This window comes from Plasmodium inui (assembly GCF_000524495.1).
Source record: "Plasmodium inui San Antonio 1 unplaced genomic scaffold supercont1.1, whole genome shotgun sequence".
Lineage (NCBI taxonomy): Eukaryota > Apicomplexa > Aconoidasida > Haemosporida > Plasmodiidae > Plasmodium > Plasmodium inui.
The window spans coordinates 18,833-37,906 of NW_008481835.1; the positions used below are offsets into that span (position 1 = coordinate 18,833).

Here is a 19,074-nt window from a genome sequence, read left to right on the forward strand (position 1 = left end):
AGTACCAGATAGAATCCATATAATAACGGAAATGGGCAGGGACTGAGAACCTACCGCTGCGATATAAATTTCCAGTCTCTACGCCTAAGTATTGCCTGTGCCCAACAGTGCATGTGGCATGGAACTTACTTCAGCATCACTGAGCCTTAAGCCCTACCTGACGCCCCATACAGGTTGAAGGCCAGGAATTAACAGCCGGAAGAGGAGGGCTCAGACTCCGAAACATAAATCCAAAATTGGAAACGTAATCATTCTGGGCTAAGAGATATAGGATAAGGAATGAAATCTAAGAAGTTAACAGTACTAGCATGGGCAATAACGGAAAAATATAGACACGGAAGCATGACCAAAAAGGTCCTAGAGAATAAAGTCTGAAATTAACGCGAAAGTCCTGCACCATGAACATGAAGCATAGATGTGCACATCGGGCGTCCAACCTGGAGGCGAACCCCTAAGAGATTGAGTCGTAATAGAAAAAGGGAGTCTCGAAATAATAAGCCTTAAACCAAACAGCATGGACAGCAAGAGAAGGGAAGTTATAAGTTGCGCCTAACAAGTAGAGAAGGGGAAAGGAACCCTCAAGACCTAACAATAAAGAATACAGAATAATGCAGGAGCAGCCTAAAGTAACAGCAGAGTCAGGGCCCTAAAGCTAGGGATATCCCCTAAAAGCTAAACCTAAAGTCAGAAGCTATAAAAAGAAACCATACCAACTACAAGGAAAGCCCCACACCTAACCGTGAGTCCCCCAACCTAAAAAGTACGGGTGCTTCCTTAAAACCAGGAAACCGAAGGCCTAAACACTAAGCTTCCATGCTTGGGAACCAAATGCAAATCGACCAGAAAGATTCCTCGACATTAAGTCATACGATATGAAATCTAAGGCTAAGGGACAGGGCCACCGAATTACACCAAACCGATGAAACGGGAAAAAGAACATGAATAATCAGCATGAAACCAGGAAATCAGCCAAAAACATGTCGTCCGTAGAAGCAAAGTTACAGGAGGATGCATAATAAGATGTCCTACCTAGAACTCCAAGTATGGACCCAGACAACTGGCCTTAAAGAGAGAGTACTAAACCAAAGATGAAGGGGCCTAATATCCTGCCATGCTACCCGTATTAGCAGTAAGTGATACTCTTTTATAGTACGCCTATGTGGAAATATAGGGACCTAACAACTAAGACCTGTAATAGTGAAACATGAGGAGCCCACAATGACAACTCTGGGCAACAGGTTGAAGGGTAACACCTAAATATTAAATCGCAGGTACTACCCCTTGAACACTACACCCTACCTCCAAGAACTATAATATGTGCAAATCCCAAACTAGAAGACAACAGCATCCCTGCTAGGCCAACCCCGAAGGCGTAGATCTTAGAGGATGAATCCAGAACCCTAACCCCAGTAGCCTAATACCATTGCACAACAGCTATCACCCAAAGCTAAGCCCAACCGAGTACACCTCAAATTTAAGGGTATCCAGGCAACAGAACAGATATATCCGCTAAATCGTAGGATCAGAAGCACATCAAAAGTTCCCCCAACACCGAGCCTAACACCTCCCCCCTCGTAATACCTGAGATGTGAAGGATGAAGCCTTATCTCCAGAAATACCATCAGGTCGATGAAGGGAAAGGAAATCCTCAACGTAGAGGTATGTTGACGAAACAAGAAGAGAACAAGCCCAGAAGAGAGCGTAGGAGATAACACCGAGTCTCCAGATATATTAAACCCCGTACCACGAAATTCACGGCCCAAATATGAAGATTAAGCAGGAGACCATCAAGCATATGAATTAGCCCCTAAATCCTACACACGTAGACTATAGTTCCCTCCCCACAACTATGAATCGTGAACCCGGGAAACTACATGGAAGAATGTAATCTATAGACGATAAACCGTGTAGCGTAAGCCCCCAAACCGTAAACCGTACCCCGCGAACGATACACATAAGCGAACCCCTGAAGGATGAAACCTAGGAGGAACACCCAGAATCCTAAACCCTAAAGATAAAACCCTAAATAGTAAACCCTGGGGCCAAACCCCTAAAGCCTACACCTAAAGCGTAACCCTAAAGGATAGGAGCTATACGATAAAATCTGAGGACTAATACCTGGACACTAGAACCTCAACGTTAAATCGTAAACGGCAACGGTTAGAATCTAGAACCTGAAACGTACACACTAAACGGTGAACCCTAAGTCGTAGACCCATAAACTAAACTCAGAACCCTCAAAACCCGAGACCCTAACACCTGTAGCATAGGAACTGGACCATACAACCTAATCCTGACGCATAAAGCGCAAATACTCCCCCAGAACGTCGACACGTGAACCCTAATCATGAACCGTAGAAAACAGAATCCTAAACATAAACACAAAACCCTAAAAAAAACGCCCTCAACACTAAAAACTAGAAACTGAAGCCACAACCATGAGCCCTAAACGGAAACCCTGGACGCTGAACCCTAAACGCTCAAAGCTAAACCCTGGACACAACACACTAAACCTAAAAAATGAAACATGAAGCTTTGGCCCTGAACCCTCAACCGTAGATCCCTGAACCCTAAAGCCTAAGCGAAGAAAAATAAACGCCGGAACCTAATGCCTACGCCCTAGAGCCTAAAGCTGAAACATGATATGTGGGCCCTGAGAGCATGAAGCCTCCCCCGCTAAGCCCCTAACGCTAAGAACTAAACCCTAAACGCAAAACAGTGAACCCCACACTTCTGAACCCTGGACATTACCCCCTGAAGACAGACACTTGAGACAAGACCCCCAGCTCCTGATAGATAAACCCTAAATCACAAGACCTAAGCAGTAAAGCCTAAACCCTGAACCCTAAGCCCGGAACCCTAGGCCCTAAAGCATAGAGCCTAAATCGTAAGCCCAGAAGACTAAATGTTGAACCATGAACAGTAAGCCAGAGGCCCCCCCCTACGGGGAGGATCTGGACGCCCAAGACGCCACGTCGCATTCGGGGCTACCCTCAGTAGTCTACCCGGGAAATCAAGAGGCCATTGCTCCTCCTGGGTTTCCCCCAACATCCTCCTCACCAAGATGCTGGGTTCCGACTCGCCCTTTCACTCTATGGAGTATACCTCACCCTTCTCTTGCCAGTGACCGGCAGAGCCCTGGAGTTACGGGGCCCTGTCCTTGATTTCAATATCCGAACTAACCCATACATACTCAAGCCACCCAATATTACGGCCACTGCTCCTCCCCCTATTAGCCCTCCCAATGAGTCCGCTCCTACTCCGCCGCTGTTTTTCTCAGGGGTACTCTCCCCCCCCCCGGGGTGAGCCCCTGGGTCGATCAAGGGAGTCTTCTGCAGGTACGCTTCAATAACTCCTCTCAATTCTTCCCCGTCGCTGACTCCTCCCTCTATTGCTGCTTGTGTTGCTGTCCAGGTGGTATCTTTCGTTCCTTCACTTGCTATTTCTTGGACTCCTAAGTCTCTCCTCGCACTGATTCCGCCCTTATATGTACACACTAAGTCCTTCACCCCCGCATCGTCGCCAATCAAATCCTCTGTTATCACTTCAAATATATCGGTTCCCGCCAATTTCATCGTTCCCCCTCCTTTGGAGGGCCACCTGTCTGTATTAAACCAATTTCTCATTACCTCTTTGGCCACTTCACTTCCACCCCAGTCGGCTAATTTCTCGTAGGTCCGCTTACATATATTCCCCCAGTTGTTCATCTCTACTATGATATTGTTACCCTGCTGCGTCAATTTTATCTGATCGTATATTATCCTTACTAGCTCCATACATAACTGAAGTTCCTTCTGATAATCCTGCTTCATATTCAACTGGTGGGTGTTTATATAGCTCCTCCAATTTACAGCCGTACTGTGCTTCTTGCAAGAGGCTTCCTCCCCCCTCCCCTCCATGATCTTCTTAAAATCTTTATACTTGCAGTCTCCCGTTAATACATCCCGGCCCTGTCCAGTTCCTCTGTTCCAAGTAGATAACCATAACTCTAATGCTATACACAACGTCCTACTCCTTGTATTCAAATGCCCTTCCAGAGTATTGGACCACTGAGATTTTTTCTCCCTATATCTCCCCTCCCTGACAGGCACCTGCTGGTCCGTATCTCTTATGAGCTTACATATTCCTTTCTCTATTCCGCCTCCCCTGCTACATCTCAGTTGTCTCTCGGCCAAGTCCTTCAGATGCTTCATCAATCCCCCAAAGATTGAGGCCTCCATTCTTCCTTAATTAATGCTAATGCGCCGTCCTGGTTGTCCTACTCGGTGCTTCCGTCCCGTGAGGTGCTATCCCGGAGTCGTATACGTACTAGACAATTTTTGGCCCACGGAATATTTGGGAAGTCGTTTGTCTTATGACTATATTTTAGCTTCTCCCAATTGACCAGTGGCGTCTGGCGCCTGGTGGGTCTTATTCAGAGTCTTCCTGCCTAAACCTCCTTCTCGCTGACTGGGCCTATGGATTCTGCACTCCTAGGTAGCCTCGGTGTCCCCGCCTCCTATTGTTCTTGAGGCTTGCTCTGGAGATTCAGTAATCCGCCTCTGGTGCCTGCTGCGCGGATATCCTTCATGCCCCTTCTCTCTCCACTGTCTCCATGTCCTCTACTGGAGCCTCCTCGGATCCCCCTCCTGGTGTTAATCCTGCTGACTCTTCTACTCTCCGGGTAGTGTGCCTCCTATTTTTCCTTGCCTATACTTCTGGGAATCATTCATCCTCCTTTGGGAGAAAAAACGTCACTTCTCATTCTAGTTACTCCCCCTTGTCCCCTGGAGTCAACCTTACCTAAAATACGGCCTGCGGGGAGATATCCCTGCCCTAATTCCTTCTTTCCCTCCTCCATCTACTTCCTCAGGTGGCTTCTGCTTTGCTCAGTCCTGACTCGCACGTTTCGCAGTGCCGTCATAGACCTCTTATAATACATACTACTTTTACCCTCCCTCTTGGTTCAGTTGACTACTCGACTTCTCTCTTGTTGTTCTATAGATTCTGCCCGTCTTTAAGGTTCCTGCCTATCCCACGTGTTGTGACGGACACTCTCTTTTGCGGAGTCAAGGTGTTCAGGAGTTCAGATTCTTCCAGGGAGCTCTAAGGAAACCCCACTGATCCCTTCGCGGCTTGCCCGCTTAACTCCCTTGGGAAGATTACTCAAGGTACTCCCCTAATTCCTTCGGAAAGCAGCTGGCTTCCTCATCTTATAGTGGCTTCATTCCCTACAGCGAGTCCACTGCGGGAAAGCGCCGGGGTTCACGGTTGTCACCCTCTTTGGACGGCACTAATCTATCTTAGGAGGGTTCCTAGTCCCTCTCCCTGATCTGCCTGTTGATAAAGATCATTGAATCAGTCGGTTGCCATTTTTATTCCACACTCGCGCCCTCCCTTATCGGCTCCTCCCTAATTCCTAGATCGGTTTCGGCCTGGGAGTAGTACTTCTCTGTCTTGTGACGCTTTATTTACTCTACTCTTTCTCCTTTCTACGCCCGACACTTATTTAAGGTGAAGTCGTTGCTTTCAATCGATTTTCCCTTTCCTCGAGGGAGATTACTTTTTCCTTCTCCACACTTTTATTCTTCCTAATCTGTCCATATTACCTGACTTCTTCACTCCTGTCGGACACTTAATTTCTTCTATTACTGACTCTTCGCTTCATTTTCTCTTTCTCTTTTGTATAGGAGACGTCTGTGGGTCCTAGTTTTCCTGCACTTAATCCTGCCTCCTGCCACTCAGGGAATCTGGATTATTATTGCTTCTCATTGTAGAGTCCACGTAAATATCACTGCTTCCATTTATTAGAGGGGGGTTCTGCCACTCCTAGGGTTGCCTCCTTTCCTCAACTTCTCCTTAATATTGGGCTCCCCCTAGAATATTATAACTCCCTCCTACTTGTGGCATAATCTTCTGTACCCTTACCGATATGACACGAACAGACCCCTTGGGCCTTCTCATCCTCCTTCAGCAGGATAACCATCAGATTTTCCTAGATTCTGTTATTTATCTTCTCTTTCTTCTTTTGTAACTTCTCCATCGATTTGCCGTTTCCGAGATGTTCGCTCTGGCATTCTCTGATAGGGAGAATTCTGCCTCCTATTGGTGGAACCCTCTCTATGACTATATACTCTTCTTGAACTTTCTCAGTCGATTGCGCTTTGGTTACTAATATCTCTCGAGGCAGGAAAGGAGTGTTAATTACTGTAGGTGGGTTCGGCGTGACTTGCCCTATTGAAATATCTCTGTCTGGAATTATTCTATTCTACCCCCGCCCCTTCCCCTTCTGTCGATTTATGGCTTCTTTTTCCTAGAATAAGATATATTAGATCTACTCGGGCTTGAGCTCAGGCTACTCCCAACTGCTCTCTTTAATACGAAGTGTCCTTCTCTGATTTGGTGTTTATACTGGAGTTTCGCTGTTCAACTCTCAAGCCTGGACTCAATATCTGCCGTCTCCTCTTCTTTCGTGTTCGCTTCTCGATGACTTCTAATACTTGCACTGGTATTTTGGCATTGGGGCTTTCGCTTGCCCTTTCAATGCGCGTTTCATTAATATATGACATAAGGACTTATCTGTGGTTACTCAATTTTATGCTAAACCCTTCTGTATTTGTGTGGTCCTCGCTATTTAGAAATTACTATTTTCTCCTCTGGGGGATTTTTGTTGCGCGAGACTTTCCCCTTGTTCAAGTAGGATCTTTTTTCTCATCAGCTACTGTCTTTTGAGCCCATAGTCGCCCTTATAAGGGACTATGCAGGAGTTGCGCCTCTTCCTTCATAGTTTAGCCTTCCAGCTTCAACTTCGTCGGTTCACTCAGGGTTTCTATATCTTTTCTTCCTTGCTCGATCCTGCATACACCATGTTCTTTGCGATTACTTTCTCCGTCCTTCCTTTGCTATTATCCAATTTAAACCTGAGACGGTAGCTATCCTTCAGAGGCCCCTGAATCCTTATTACTCGCTGCTAGGTCCTAGGCTTCGGCTATCGACCTGGTCATATTATTCTATACTTTCAACTGGTTTGGTCATTGTTCTTGTGTTAAAAACTCTAACTCCTTAGGGAATTGTCACTAACTCCTCACTTAGTCCTCGTATTCGTTGCCTTTTTTGCGATCTTGGCACGGGGTAAATAAAATCAAAGATTTGTCTAGAGAGAGCTGTTCGCCTGTTAGGTAGTTAGTCTCTGTTGTCCCCCGCTGTATTCAAATACCGGACCCGGTTGTCTTTTGCTTCAGGTACCAACTGGCTGCTCCCTCCAGGTAGTTTAGTTTAGAGGAGGTAGTTAGCTATTTTCTTCTGCTTGCTCTCTGGTAGGGTACCCTAGAAATACACGTCTTTCTATCCTAGACTAGTGCTGCGGGGATTAGGCCTAATTCCTCTGTTATATTTAGACTTCACCAGAGTCTGGTGGGTATTAACTCTTTCCGCCCGGTTCTTGTTCGGATATAGAGCTCTAAGAACCAATGATGTCCTATTATTACCCATTAAACCTCTCTCCTTGCAAATTTTGGCATATATTGGGAGGTAGTTGCCCTGATAAGCTCCTGATATCCCTGCTCCTTTCCTCCTTCTGATTCACTTCTTCTTGGATTTCTCTCTTTTGGCTTCAGAATTCAAATTCGGGGGTTCTCAAGGGACTTGTTCATCAACAAAGCAGAATTTAGGCTGATACATCTCGATAATTTTCGCTTCACTTTCCTTCTTGACTTCTGGACCAGGTGCTGCGTGATTGGATACATCAAGGTCTGGATGTTTCGGCTTAGTTACTCTTAGCTCCGAGGTCATGTTCTTAGGCTAGCAGAGAGATCATTACACTTGATACCTCATACGAGAACTTTAGGTGTTGCTCTCTTGTTTTCGCCATTATTTGCTGTGTTAGGATTTCTCCATGCTTACTACGCTGGACCAGGGGTGACCCGTTTCAATTCATCTGTTCTTTGGCATTAGGCCTCATTTTTCCCTATAATTGGGGCTAAAATCCTTATAGTCTTCTTTCGGTTACTAGGCGTACTACATTACACATCAATTCCTGCGTAAATTCAGTATCCTTAAAGATACTTTAGGGTAGTTTATACTGCCTACTGCTGCCTGGCTCAATTGTATTTGAGCCTTATCATCTTGGGAGAAGATTGACACAGATCGGTCATCCATTACTTCTGCTAAGGCCCCACTTATAATCTAGTCTAGGAGGGTCCATTTGCTTTTATTGAGAGGGGAGACATAACTTTACCCCCCCCTCCTTGGACCCCCTCCCTCATTGGTACCGAGTCCTATTCTTAGTAGTTGGTCCTCACATACTCCCGCAATTCCTTTACTAATCATTAGCGTCTTCCGAGGAATATAGGACACCGGTTCTTAAACGCCTTCTTCCTTCATGACGTCCCCCTCCGCTCTGTCCTGCTTCTTCGGGGTGCTAAATCGAAGCTTATTCTTCCTCCTACTCCTGGAAGCTGCCTTTGGGCAGATTCTCCCAGGATTTCTTCTGCCATACTTCATATTTTCTGTGGAGGTATAAGCTGCCCCTTCCCAACTGCAGAAGTTGCCGCTATCCTTGGATTGGTCATATAGACGGCACTAAAGGGATATGAATTATAAAATCGGCTGATTCGAAACTTAGTGATTCATATTTTTCTTCCAATAGCACCTCTCCTTATTTCCCTATAGTCAGCCTCCTGTAACAGGCCGGGTTGTTTGACTCCTGTAGTTCCTTCTGCTGGCTAAGAAAGACTTTTAGTTAATTAGGAATTCTTGTTCTACTTAGCTCACTTGTTCCACTTTAGTCCGGGCTCTAAGCCCATCCTGGGGGCAAGGATCTGCTCCGACCTGTATCCTCATCCATTAGCTTCACTCAGATCTTCATCTGTGGGGCTAAATTATCTTCCTTCACTACCACAGTCTACCACAGCGATACTCCTCGGGGTGTAAGTCGTAATATACTTCTCCATCGGACCTATTTTTCTTCTTAATATTAATTCTACACTGGTTTTTCTTGCTTCGGTTCCGGCTTTCTCCTCTTAAATATTGCACCCCCCCCTGTGCATAGTCCCGGCTCCGGTGCCCCCGTGATTATAGGAGTCAGGCTTGTCCCTTATGGGCTGACAACAGATTTATTCAGTTGTTTGAGTCTCCTAACCCTGTTGCTGGGGCTGCGTTCTTGCCGTTGCAAGAATTCGATTCTATTCTTCTGCCTCTTAATTCCCTCCACTCACTCTTAGGTATTTTTTTTCAAGTCCATATTCGCTTCGCACCTTCATCTTGGGCATACCTCGGATTTCGCCTACAGCCCATATTTGCTGTTCTTTGTTCTTGTTTCGGTTAGCCCCTTATCAGGAGGGTCCTCAAACTTTAGGTTCCTATGCAACATTGCCCTCACTTATCTGTTTCGTCGTAGTCATATCTTTCTCTTTGAGGGTGCCCCCTTCTAGGACGTTCGGGGCCCTACAACGATTACTGTTGCTTTGCTCCATCTATTGCGATAACTACCCTTCGGGGGTATTGTCCTGTCCCGTTTACCACATTTGTCACATATCCCTGACTCACAAATAGGGTTGCTTGTTTCGTCCCCCTCTCCTTTTTGTCAGCTGATGTTGGAGCTGTTAACCCCTGTTTACAGCTCATCTTTACCTTAGTATCTTCTGAACATTGAATTCAGACGCTGTTTCTTCTGGTTTGATTACCTCCAACTCGTCTCTGGTGGGGATCATCTTCTGTTAATACTTCAGGTTTCCCTTTGCCTTTAGTGGAAATCTGCAGGAATCGCCTGTGGGGTACTTGTTCTCGACAGCTCCTACATCATCTGGTGCCGGCCCGAATTTGATTCTTTCCAGTCTGCCCTATCTCTGTCTACTCCTTACTCATGTTCTGCTGCCTTGACACCCCAAGGTCTTTGAGTCATTCAACTTTTCATCCTTCTCCCTTAGTTCATTCTAACTCCTACTGCTTCCTGTTTTTTCCCGATTGGGTTTACTAAGCGGTAATTTTATTGCGTCCACTTTGCAGTAATATCTAGCTCTTAACGTACTTTTCCTTACTCTAATGATCTAAGGCTCTCCTTCTTGTTCTTCCACTAGTTGACGGCCCTGAAGGCTTTCGTTCTATCTCCTCTCTACTTGTGTCGCTTCATACAGTGTTCCTGAAGGAAAAATCCTGTTGAACCTGTCTGTTCCTAGTTTTGGTGTTACCTTAAGCTCTTTCATTTATTGATCCCCCTCCGGCTCTTATCCCAGGAAGATTGTTCGGTCTCATCCACTGATTGTGCTCCTGTCTGATGGGACTTCGGCTGGTTCCCTGTTCATATCTGCTTCAGAGGAGATTTATTCCCTTATCTTAACTTCAAGGCTCTGTGACTTTCCCCCTCTCCTCTTGTTGTCTCTCGGGGGTTCTGATACGGTTTCCGTCCTCTTCCAGGTGTATTCCTGTTTCCCGTGCTCCTTTATTCACTATATCCCTCATTGGGGTTCATCCTTACCCTCTACGGATCTTAGAGACTCTTACTTAAATAATCTTGTGTCGGCTGGATTATTTCTCGTTTCTCTTATCTTGTCCTATTGAGGTATATTTATCCCATACTTCAGTGGATTCCACACTTTGGTCCCTTGAGTTCAATCATAGTAGGCCACTCACCTCTTGTCATTCTCTTACTCAGCCTCAGTGGCCTCCCATTCCTCCTTACTCCACTGGATCTGGGTTTGCCATGCCTTCATTTTTAGAGATCTGAATTCGCCCCGTGTCTCCCACGCTTCCTCTCTGCCCTGTCCAGCGTCCTGGCCTCCCATAGTCTGTTCACTCAGGCGCAGCATTTAGTATTACTCTGACTACTTCTTCGCTTCGTCATCTTTGTGTTTTCTTTTAGTTGTTCCCATTAGAGGCCGATATCGATCTTCTAACCCGCCCTCCTCGGTATGGCTCCCTTCTGCTGTTCCCTTCTTCTTCCTTCCACTTCCTTCCCTACGTGAGTTCCGGATCCCATAGTCTCTGGCTGCTGTGTCTGCTGCTTCTGACGCTGAAGTTCTGTATTTAGAGAGTTCTAATCCGCCCCTCTATCTACATAGATTTCCATATCACCGTTTCTCTTCCATGGTCGCCTCCTTCAAGCTTTCCTTTAGGTGGGTTTGGGATACCTTGGGTGGATAGTTTTATTTAACTTCTTTATATTCGATACTTAGGTTTCATGTTCGCTTCTTATCCTTGGTCATTTCCTTATTCCTATTATACTCACTCCCTTGCTGGCCATAAGTGTTGGGTCCGTAGATTTCTGACTCCTTCCTAGGACATACACTACTATCTCCTCTACGGTATATCTACTTTCACCTGCTCTGGCTTTAGCTTTGCTTGTCACTTTTCTAATAAGATCTATTCTTAACTAGGGGATCTTATCTTCGTGTCAAGGATTTCCCCTACCTGGGGGGATTCCTTTGGCCTTTCACTCCTCTATTGATAGTATAAAGTCGCTGCCGCTCACTTGTGCCTTTTGGAGTTGGTGCTACATTAAGTACGCTTCCCTTCCATCGCCGGTGCCCCCGATAGGATTCTTTTGTATACTCCTTATATGTTCCATTGTGTTAGACGGGCATCCGCCTTCATAATCTTGATTCCTTCTGCTGTTTTTATGCTTCCTTTGATTCTACTTCCTCGTTTGCCTGCCGCATTGTGCCTGGGGGTGTGCCTCGGCTGCTTATTAATTATTGTATACTCATTCTCCTAAAGTTCCCGCCCTGATTGGTAGTCTTATATGCCGTAGCTTCGTAGACAGGTGAATACTCCTGCCTGGGAATTTAGGCTGACGCCTTCTTGCCCGAGTCGTTAAGGCGCTTCACTCCTGCCGGCATCCTTTGTCACGAGCCTCTGCCCGTCTCATACTCTTCTTGTCTACTCAATGTGCCTTACTTATTCCTCTATTCTGTTAGGGCATAATTGCTATATTCTCTTTCGCATTTTTTCCTATTTCTCGCGTCTCCGTCTCTTGCACCTCCTCCCTCCCTGATTTAGATTAGTCGTTATCATTAGATTCTTAACCACTACTCGTAGCCTCGTCTGTACTTTTCCTTCCCCCCGTCCCTTTGTTGTTATGAAGTCATGACTGGTTCTGCCATATTATTCTTCTGGATATTTCGTATAGCAAGGAAAATAGCATCTAACCGACAATATCTTGTATCCAGTTATTCAAACAGTTATCTTTTGGCGATTTGGGGATTAAATATATATTATGATAAAATATTGAAACATAAGAAGTTGCCGGATCATTCATAGGATCCCCACAACAAGTTACAAATATTTCCGGACATCTCTCTTAATTAGTCAGGTTCAATAACACACAATACCCTTATAAAACTATGTTACTCATTATTAAGGGAGAGATGTGTTGGATTATGCCTTAGAGATCCATATATCATTACACCTAAGACTGATATAAAAAGCCGTTGACTTTCAAAAGGACTGTGTATTTATTCACTTCCCTTTATTTTTCTGAGCAATTTCATAACTTTATGGGTCCAGTAGATTCGTTCATAGGATATGTTCTTATTTTATTAAAGGAATTTATGCATCTTATACTTTTATACTTGCTTAAAAATAAAAGGGCTTATGAATACCACTTAACATTTTACATTCTTGAGTGGGTAATAAGGAAACACCCTTTATAGTATCTTCTACAGTCTCAGATACGAAGAAAAATGAGGTTACTGTACGATTTACTATACTTCTGGATGTCAGCACAGATTCAAGAGATTTGCTGTTTCTATTGCTCTGTCCATATATTAGAAAATATGAAACCCTTGATTTCATATATCCATCTGGTCAGAAAGAAAGATTTTCCCCTCCTCTTATTCCTTAGGTGTTATGCCCATTCCTTTTCTGGGATCTCTCGTTCCGGTATAGTCCCTATCCTTGATCTCCTGAGTATCCTTTCCTTTAGCTTTTTCTTTCGCTGTTTTTCTTCTTCATTTATTAACTATGTACCTTCCTTCTTAGGCATTTGCACCTTGACGGTGATGTTGATATGTCCACTGTCCTGTGGGGTATTTATATGGTGTTACATATATCTCTCTCCGTTTTTTGAATTAGATAATTCTCTCTAATATGTCACTTGCATTCGTATATACATTCTATTATATTCATCCGCTCCTATATGTTTGCTCCCCGCCCTTTTAGATTAATGATTCTTTAATATCTTATGTGTATTCTGATTCTTATGCTCATCTTATCCCCTTCGCTCGTTCCATGTTATTATTATTCCTAAGTCTCCACGAGAAGCAGCCCGTCCTATATAGTACTATTCCTTCTATAATTTCCTATTCCTCCCTAGGGTATAAGAAGTTTAATCTTTCATTTTACATAATTGTTACATTTTAATAGCACGGCATCGATCTGGAGTCCTTTTAAGAGAAAAATACTACAGATTAAGTCAGGTTGTTAAATCTTGGGTAATCACTTTTTCTTAATAGTACCCGCATAATTAATGAATCTATATCACAAGAATATTGAGAAGAAATAATCACAGTTCACGATGTATTACTGTACTTACAATGTTACTTCGACTATAAAAACTTCTTGCTATATAGAAGCACCCTTGATATGTTGAAACCCCTTTTAGTGATAGTATTCTTCAGTTTCCTATACAGCATGAATAGCCTTAGGATTTGTATATGCGTATTCCTGGAATCGATTTCTTTTAGAAGCCAGTCTACTGGTGAAATGGTATGATTCTTACAACTGCCGTCCTTCTCAAGGAATTCGACTCTCTAAACCTTCGTATTATGTTAAACAATTTTCCTGCTCACACAGCACTGTTCTACATAGAATATTACCCTTGACAGAAGCTTATCCTCTAAACAGTTGTTGTAAGGCTAATTCTTAGAGTTAATACAAATATACCGCAGGCATCTCGTATTTTCTATATATGTGTAACGCTTAGTGATTGGAACCCCTCCAAGAATACCGATGAATCCACTCTATTATCTCTTACTAAATATCTCTTCTTAAATTATGCTGCTTCCTGGTTTAAATCTTCACGACTCCACAATGGGGAGACTGGAGAATCTCCTACTGTTTATGCAGTTATAGTCTAGAGAAATGTCCCCTTCTCACATACTTAATAATGGTCGCGAAAAATGTACTCCTTATATATTAGTCTTCCAAGGAAGTGTATATCCTCCGCCTCCTTCTATTGTTCAAATAATAGCACCCGTTGGCCTAACTTTTCCATATAAACGTATTCCAGTCATAATAATAGAACCCGCCCGATTATTTTCCTGATATCAGGGATCCCCATCGAGATTTGTTATCTTCAGCCAATAATAGTCTACAAATAAAAAAAACTGTAAAATATGAAGCTGGCGCAGAATACTATTTAGGGGACATGTATACAGTACACAAAATAATACTGGAGGTATAGACGCATGGTTCATATAATAGGACTGTATGCTAAGCGTACATTCCACAGGCCCGTAGTCTTGAGGGGAGTGATATTCTTTAAATTAATACTACACATAAATCATTATTCCTCAATTAGTCACGTTCTCCAATTAGTTGTATCTAAAACACTATGTTATGAGGCCTTCACATAAAAGCATTCCTGCGACTCTGTACATTACAAACAACATTTCCGCTAGAATCTTTGCATTGTCCATATGCAAGTATTTCTGCCTCTATAGTATCACTCTGGCAATAATACATCCGGCACAGGTATACCGCTTGCACCTGCGCGTAATTAATGGCTTGCTCTCTTGTTTAGAATGTAGGCCTCAATTCTTCACATAATACTATTTCATAGAGATCTATACTCATCAATGACTGTTTTCGCCCATAGAATAGGAACCGAAATTTGGAAGACATAGCCCGCAATTCACACACTTTTGCATTCCAAATTGGCATATTGCAGGAAAATCCTTATCTTTCAAAGGACGATTCTTGAGAATATCCGTATCCCTCATACAATACTGTATTTTGAATATCATTGCACTCCACAGAATGCCACTTCTCATTTTCCCTTCCCTCTACATATCACATGAGTGCAGGGACAATAATTTCTTTCAAATGAATGCGATACAAGCTCTGTATTAGTTCTAAAATATTTTCCCTTCCCTACAATAACACCATAACCCGTAGATCCATACAATAGTATTGTTCAAATAGCTGTACTTTCTATCACTATTAACACTTTAGACACATGTTTACTGTTTATATCATCATACCATTCTTATAATAATACACTAGGTATATTCGTCTACTTCTTACAATTGAGTCATTTATATATTACCATCCTTGCCAGGGACGATGGATAAAGATAACGATACGGCCTGCATGTCCATACACTTTAAGGAATAGTACTCCTGGTACAGTATTATTCACCTCACAATGCTATTCCTAATATATCAATACTTGGTACACATCGGCACTATTCCTATAATAGTACTCTGGGAATATCAGAACTGGAAGGCAATAAGTAATTTTTACACAATACTACTTCACACGCCTGTGTACACTTCCTGCAAAGGTACGCTCCTAATAATAGGGGTTTACACATTATACCTCTGTTAATATAAAAACACTCCACGGAGTGCTATGAATTCCGGAATATGGTGCTTTGCCTATAATAGAAGCCTAAACCGTAGGTCATGAAGTCCCCAACTTCCTCAACAATTGCACTCTGGGGGTATCCAGAATTCCACCACAATTGTGCACTCCATGACATCACACTAGGGAGATATGAGTACACTCACAAGACTGTGCCGTAGATCATCCGTACGTTTTATACAATTATGCCCCAAAATGGACAGTACTTTGCAGATATCAGTATAGATCAACCATTAATACATTGATATAACAGTACTACGAGAATTTCCGCATTCTTTACCATGGGAAATGGGGACACATGTATAATTCCCTCTCATTTGCCCTTGTAGAATATGCATGCACTTCATAGAATATTACCCTACGAATAATGACACCCCTCGAAAATCAGTATTCTTGAAACAATAATACGGTTAACATTATTGTAGCCCTGCCATAGCTCTACTGTTTAGACAATAGGTTTCGACGCCACCTGTCGGATCTGCAGAATCGCCCAATTCATATGATCCAACCCTTAAACCAACATGACGACCATTCAAATAATGTTATTCCAAGGACAGTTGTACTTATCAGGAGAAACTACTCTATACATAACATCACTGTTCTTCAAGTAATCGTGCAATTCACACATCCATGAGTCTCACAGAAGTGTACCTCCCATATGGAGGTACTACGGCAACTTTCACACGTCTCGTAACGGTTGGCCCCCGTCATACTGCACGAAGCTAAGTCATAAATTCTGCACCTCTCTTTACCTTACTTAATAATACCGGCTTAACTTTGGCACTCATCAAATGGCATCGTACAAGCCATATCAGGCATCTTTAGATATGAGTACTATTCATACATCTGTAGTGTCCCCATAACAGTACTCCAAGTCATGAATACTCCTTCAGCAAATATCCTGTTCAAATGGAAGTATTATCCACACAACAGTACTGTAAACAGAACGGTACTTCTTGTATTATCATACTCTATCAAAGAATCCTACTCCAAGGGTAATCTTACTCATAAAGGCAGAGCACTCCACACATCATGGTTCTGTTAGTATAATAGCACTCGAGGTGTTCCATATAGCTCAAATATTAATACCTCCATAGAACAATACTAGAAAACTTCCGGACTCCTCACCATTGAGAATGTACAGACATCAGTATTTTCTAGACAATAGTTATACTGCAATATCCATGAACTTCATAGGACACTGCTATTCATATAATGAAAGCATAAGCTCGGAATCTTTCACATACACTGGTACGTGGATGACTGTACTCCTGACATCATAATAGTACACGTATAACCCCGCGCATCACTACAAAGGAAAATCCACACCAGTATTGTACAAGTAAGGGTACCCCAAGGGTATATCCTGTGTTCAAATACCAATAGAATAAGGGGGTTACTATTCTCGACATATAAATATTACAAACACGTGGATACCCTTTATATAAGGTGACACTGGAAGATATCCCTACCCCTTACACAGATGTGTCCTTCAGAAGACGGCACCGCAGGCGCAATGGAACCCTTCAGATAACATTCCTCTAGAATATCATTACATTTCACATAGTACTGCATTCAACATGTCAGTTGACTCAACAGAATGGCACTCTCCATATACTCACGCTCTTCACATGGAATGAACACTGGTATATCCGTGCTCCTCAAATAAATCTGCTCCAGCCGGTTTGGAGGGTTCAAATCATTTAGTTGTTCGTACATTACTTGGATTATTCCTCAACCCCCATAAAATGATATCGCTGGTATAGCTCTATACTTCACAACCCTGGACACCTGTGACATGTCCCAGCGGCTTAGACACTTGTTCTCCCTATATAATACTACAGCACGTATATGTGTGAACTTCATTCAATGGTGTCATTCATATAATAGTATTCTTGAGACACATATACAGCGTAGAAATAATGGTATCCCCTGTATTTCAATACTATTTAAATCATAGTACATCGGCCACATTAGTATTCATCCCCACATTGTTATTCCTCCCATATGAATACTCGGCAGACATCCAGACTATTCACATGATAGTACTCTGGGAATAGCAGCATTCGAAGCTAAGAAGTTATTCTGACACGGGCGTAATTTAATGACATCGGTACACTTGTTATACCGATGTTGTTAAGGTCATGGAGTTTCAGGCATTGCACCATTCCTAATATAATAATACTTCAAGGACTGCTATAAGTTCGAGACAGTAGTGTTCTTCGTATAATACAAGCCAAAATCCTGGGCTTCGATTTTCAGACCCTTCAGATAATTGTCCTTCTGGCACATCCATAATGTTCGCACAACTCTGCTTCTTAAATGACAGTACTACGTACATAGGAGTATACTCACAAATTACTGCTCCAGATTATTCTTACTGCCTACGTAGGTAGTCTATTCAGAAAACAGTGCACAACAGATATTACGACAGGGCAACCATTAGTACCTTCATATAACAGCACTACGACAACTTCTCTAATCCTTACCATTGCAAATCCATACACATCCGTACGGTTCACGAAATAATTCTCCTGCAATATCCATACACTCGACGGAATAGTGCTTTCCAAATAATGATCCTCCTAGAATATGGATATTCCACACACAGAACTACGGTTTACATCATAGTACATCTGGCACCATAATACAGTGAAAAAAATGATGTCGGTAACATTTCTTAGGGGTTTTATAATCTGCTACTTAATATTATCAGGCCATTAAACTTAAATCCAGACGCATTACATAATGGCACTTCAAAGGCAGCCATGTTCATCTAGGCACAGGATCTGGTACATAACGGTAATGCTTTTCAGAGGTTGAAATACTGAACAGGTCCATGTTCTTCACACCATAGTATCCCTCATATAAGACTATTATGGGAATTGGTATACCCTCCATCCTTTAACTCTCAGCAAGACATAAGAGGCTATTTTATATATATTACCCCCCTGAATATCTTAATTAAGGATATTGTTGCTATTCCGTCATTCTCTGAATAGTAATATACGACGCATTTGAAGACTCCGCAGATATGAGTACGGCATATATTGATCTAGTTTTCACATAATGATACCTCCCCTCATGGATACTTCGCATTCGACTGTGCACTTCAGATGAAAGTATTATGCAAACAGTGGTACTGTTAACATGACGGTATCAATTGTATAGGCGTACTTGTCAAAGAATAATACCCCACATATTGTCCTACTAATGAAGGCATATAACTGCGGATAGAATGGTACCAGTAGAACAATAGCACTCCTGGGAGATCAATACCTGAGACAAAAATGTACTCTTAAGATCATCATACTCCCCGAGTAGCAATACTCTTTAAGTAATAGTATTACAGATGGGTCCTGGGAGCTCCGCAATCCCGCACGGGTTCTAATGAAGTCATTAGACTTACATAAAGACACTTGACATTCTGATAACCCAATGATTGACCTATTCTTCGGGGTACACCGCTTCCCACCTAACATTAAATTCCCTCAATTAACAGTGCACTTCACACAT

At 42.9% G+C, this 19,074-nt stretch overlaps 1 protein-coding gene across 1 annotated transcript; it reads right to left on the reverse strand.

Annotated features, from left to right (window-relative positions):
- Nucleotides 1–3,092: 3,092 nt before the first annotated feature.
- Nucleotides 3,093–4,220, reverse strand: C922_00005 (hypothetical protein; the record flags this gene model as incomplete). Its single annotated transcript, XM_008815622.1, has 1 exon — nucleotides 3,093–4,220. One exon carries the CDS (start codon nucleotides 4,218–4,220, stop codon nucleotides 3,093–3,095), a length of 1,128 nt encoding a protein of 375 aa, XP_008813844.1.
- Nucleotides 4,221–19,074: the final 14,854 nt, after the last annotated feature.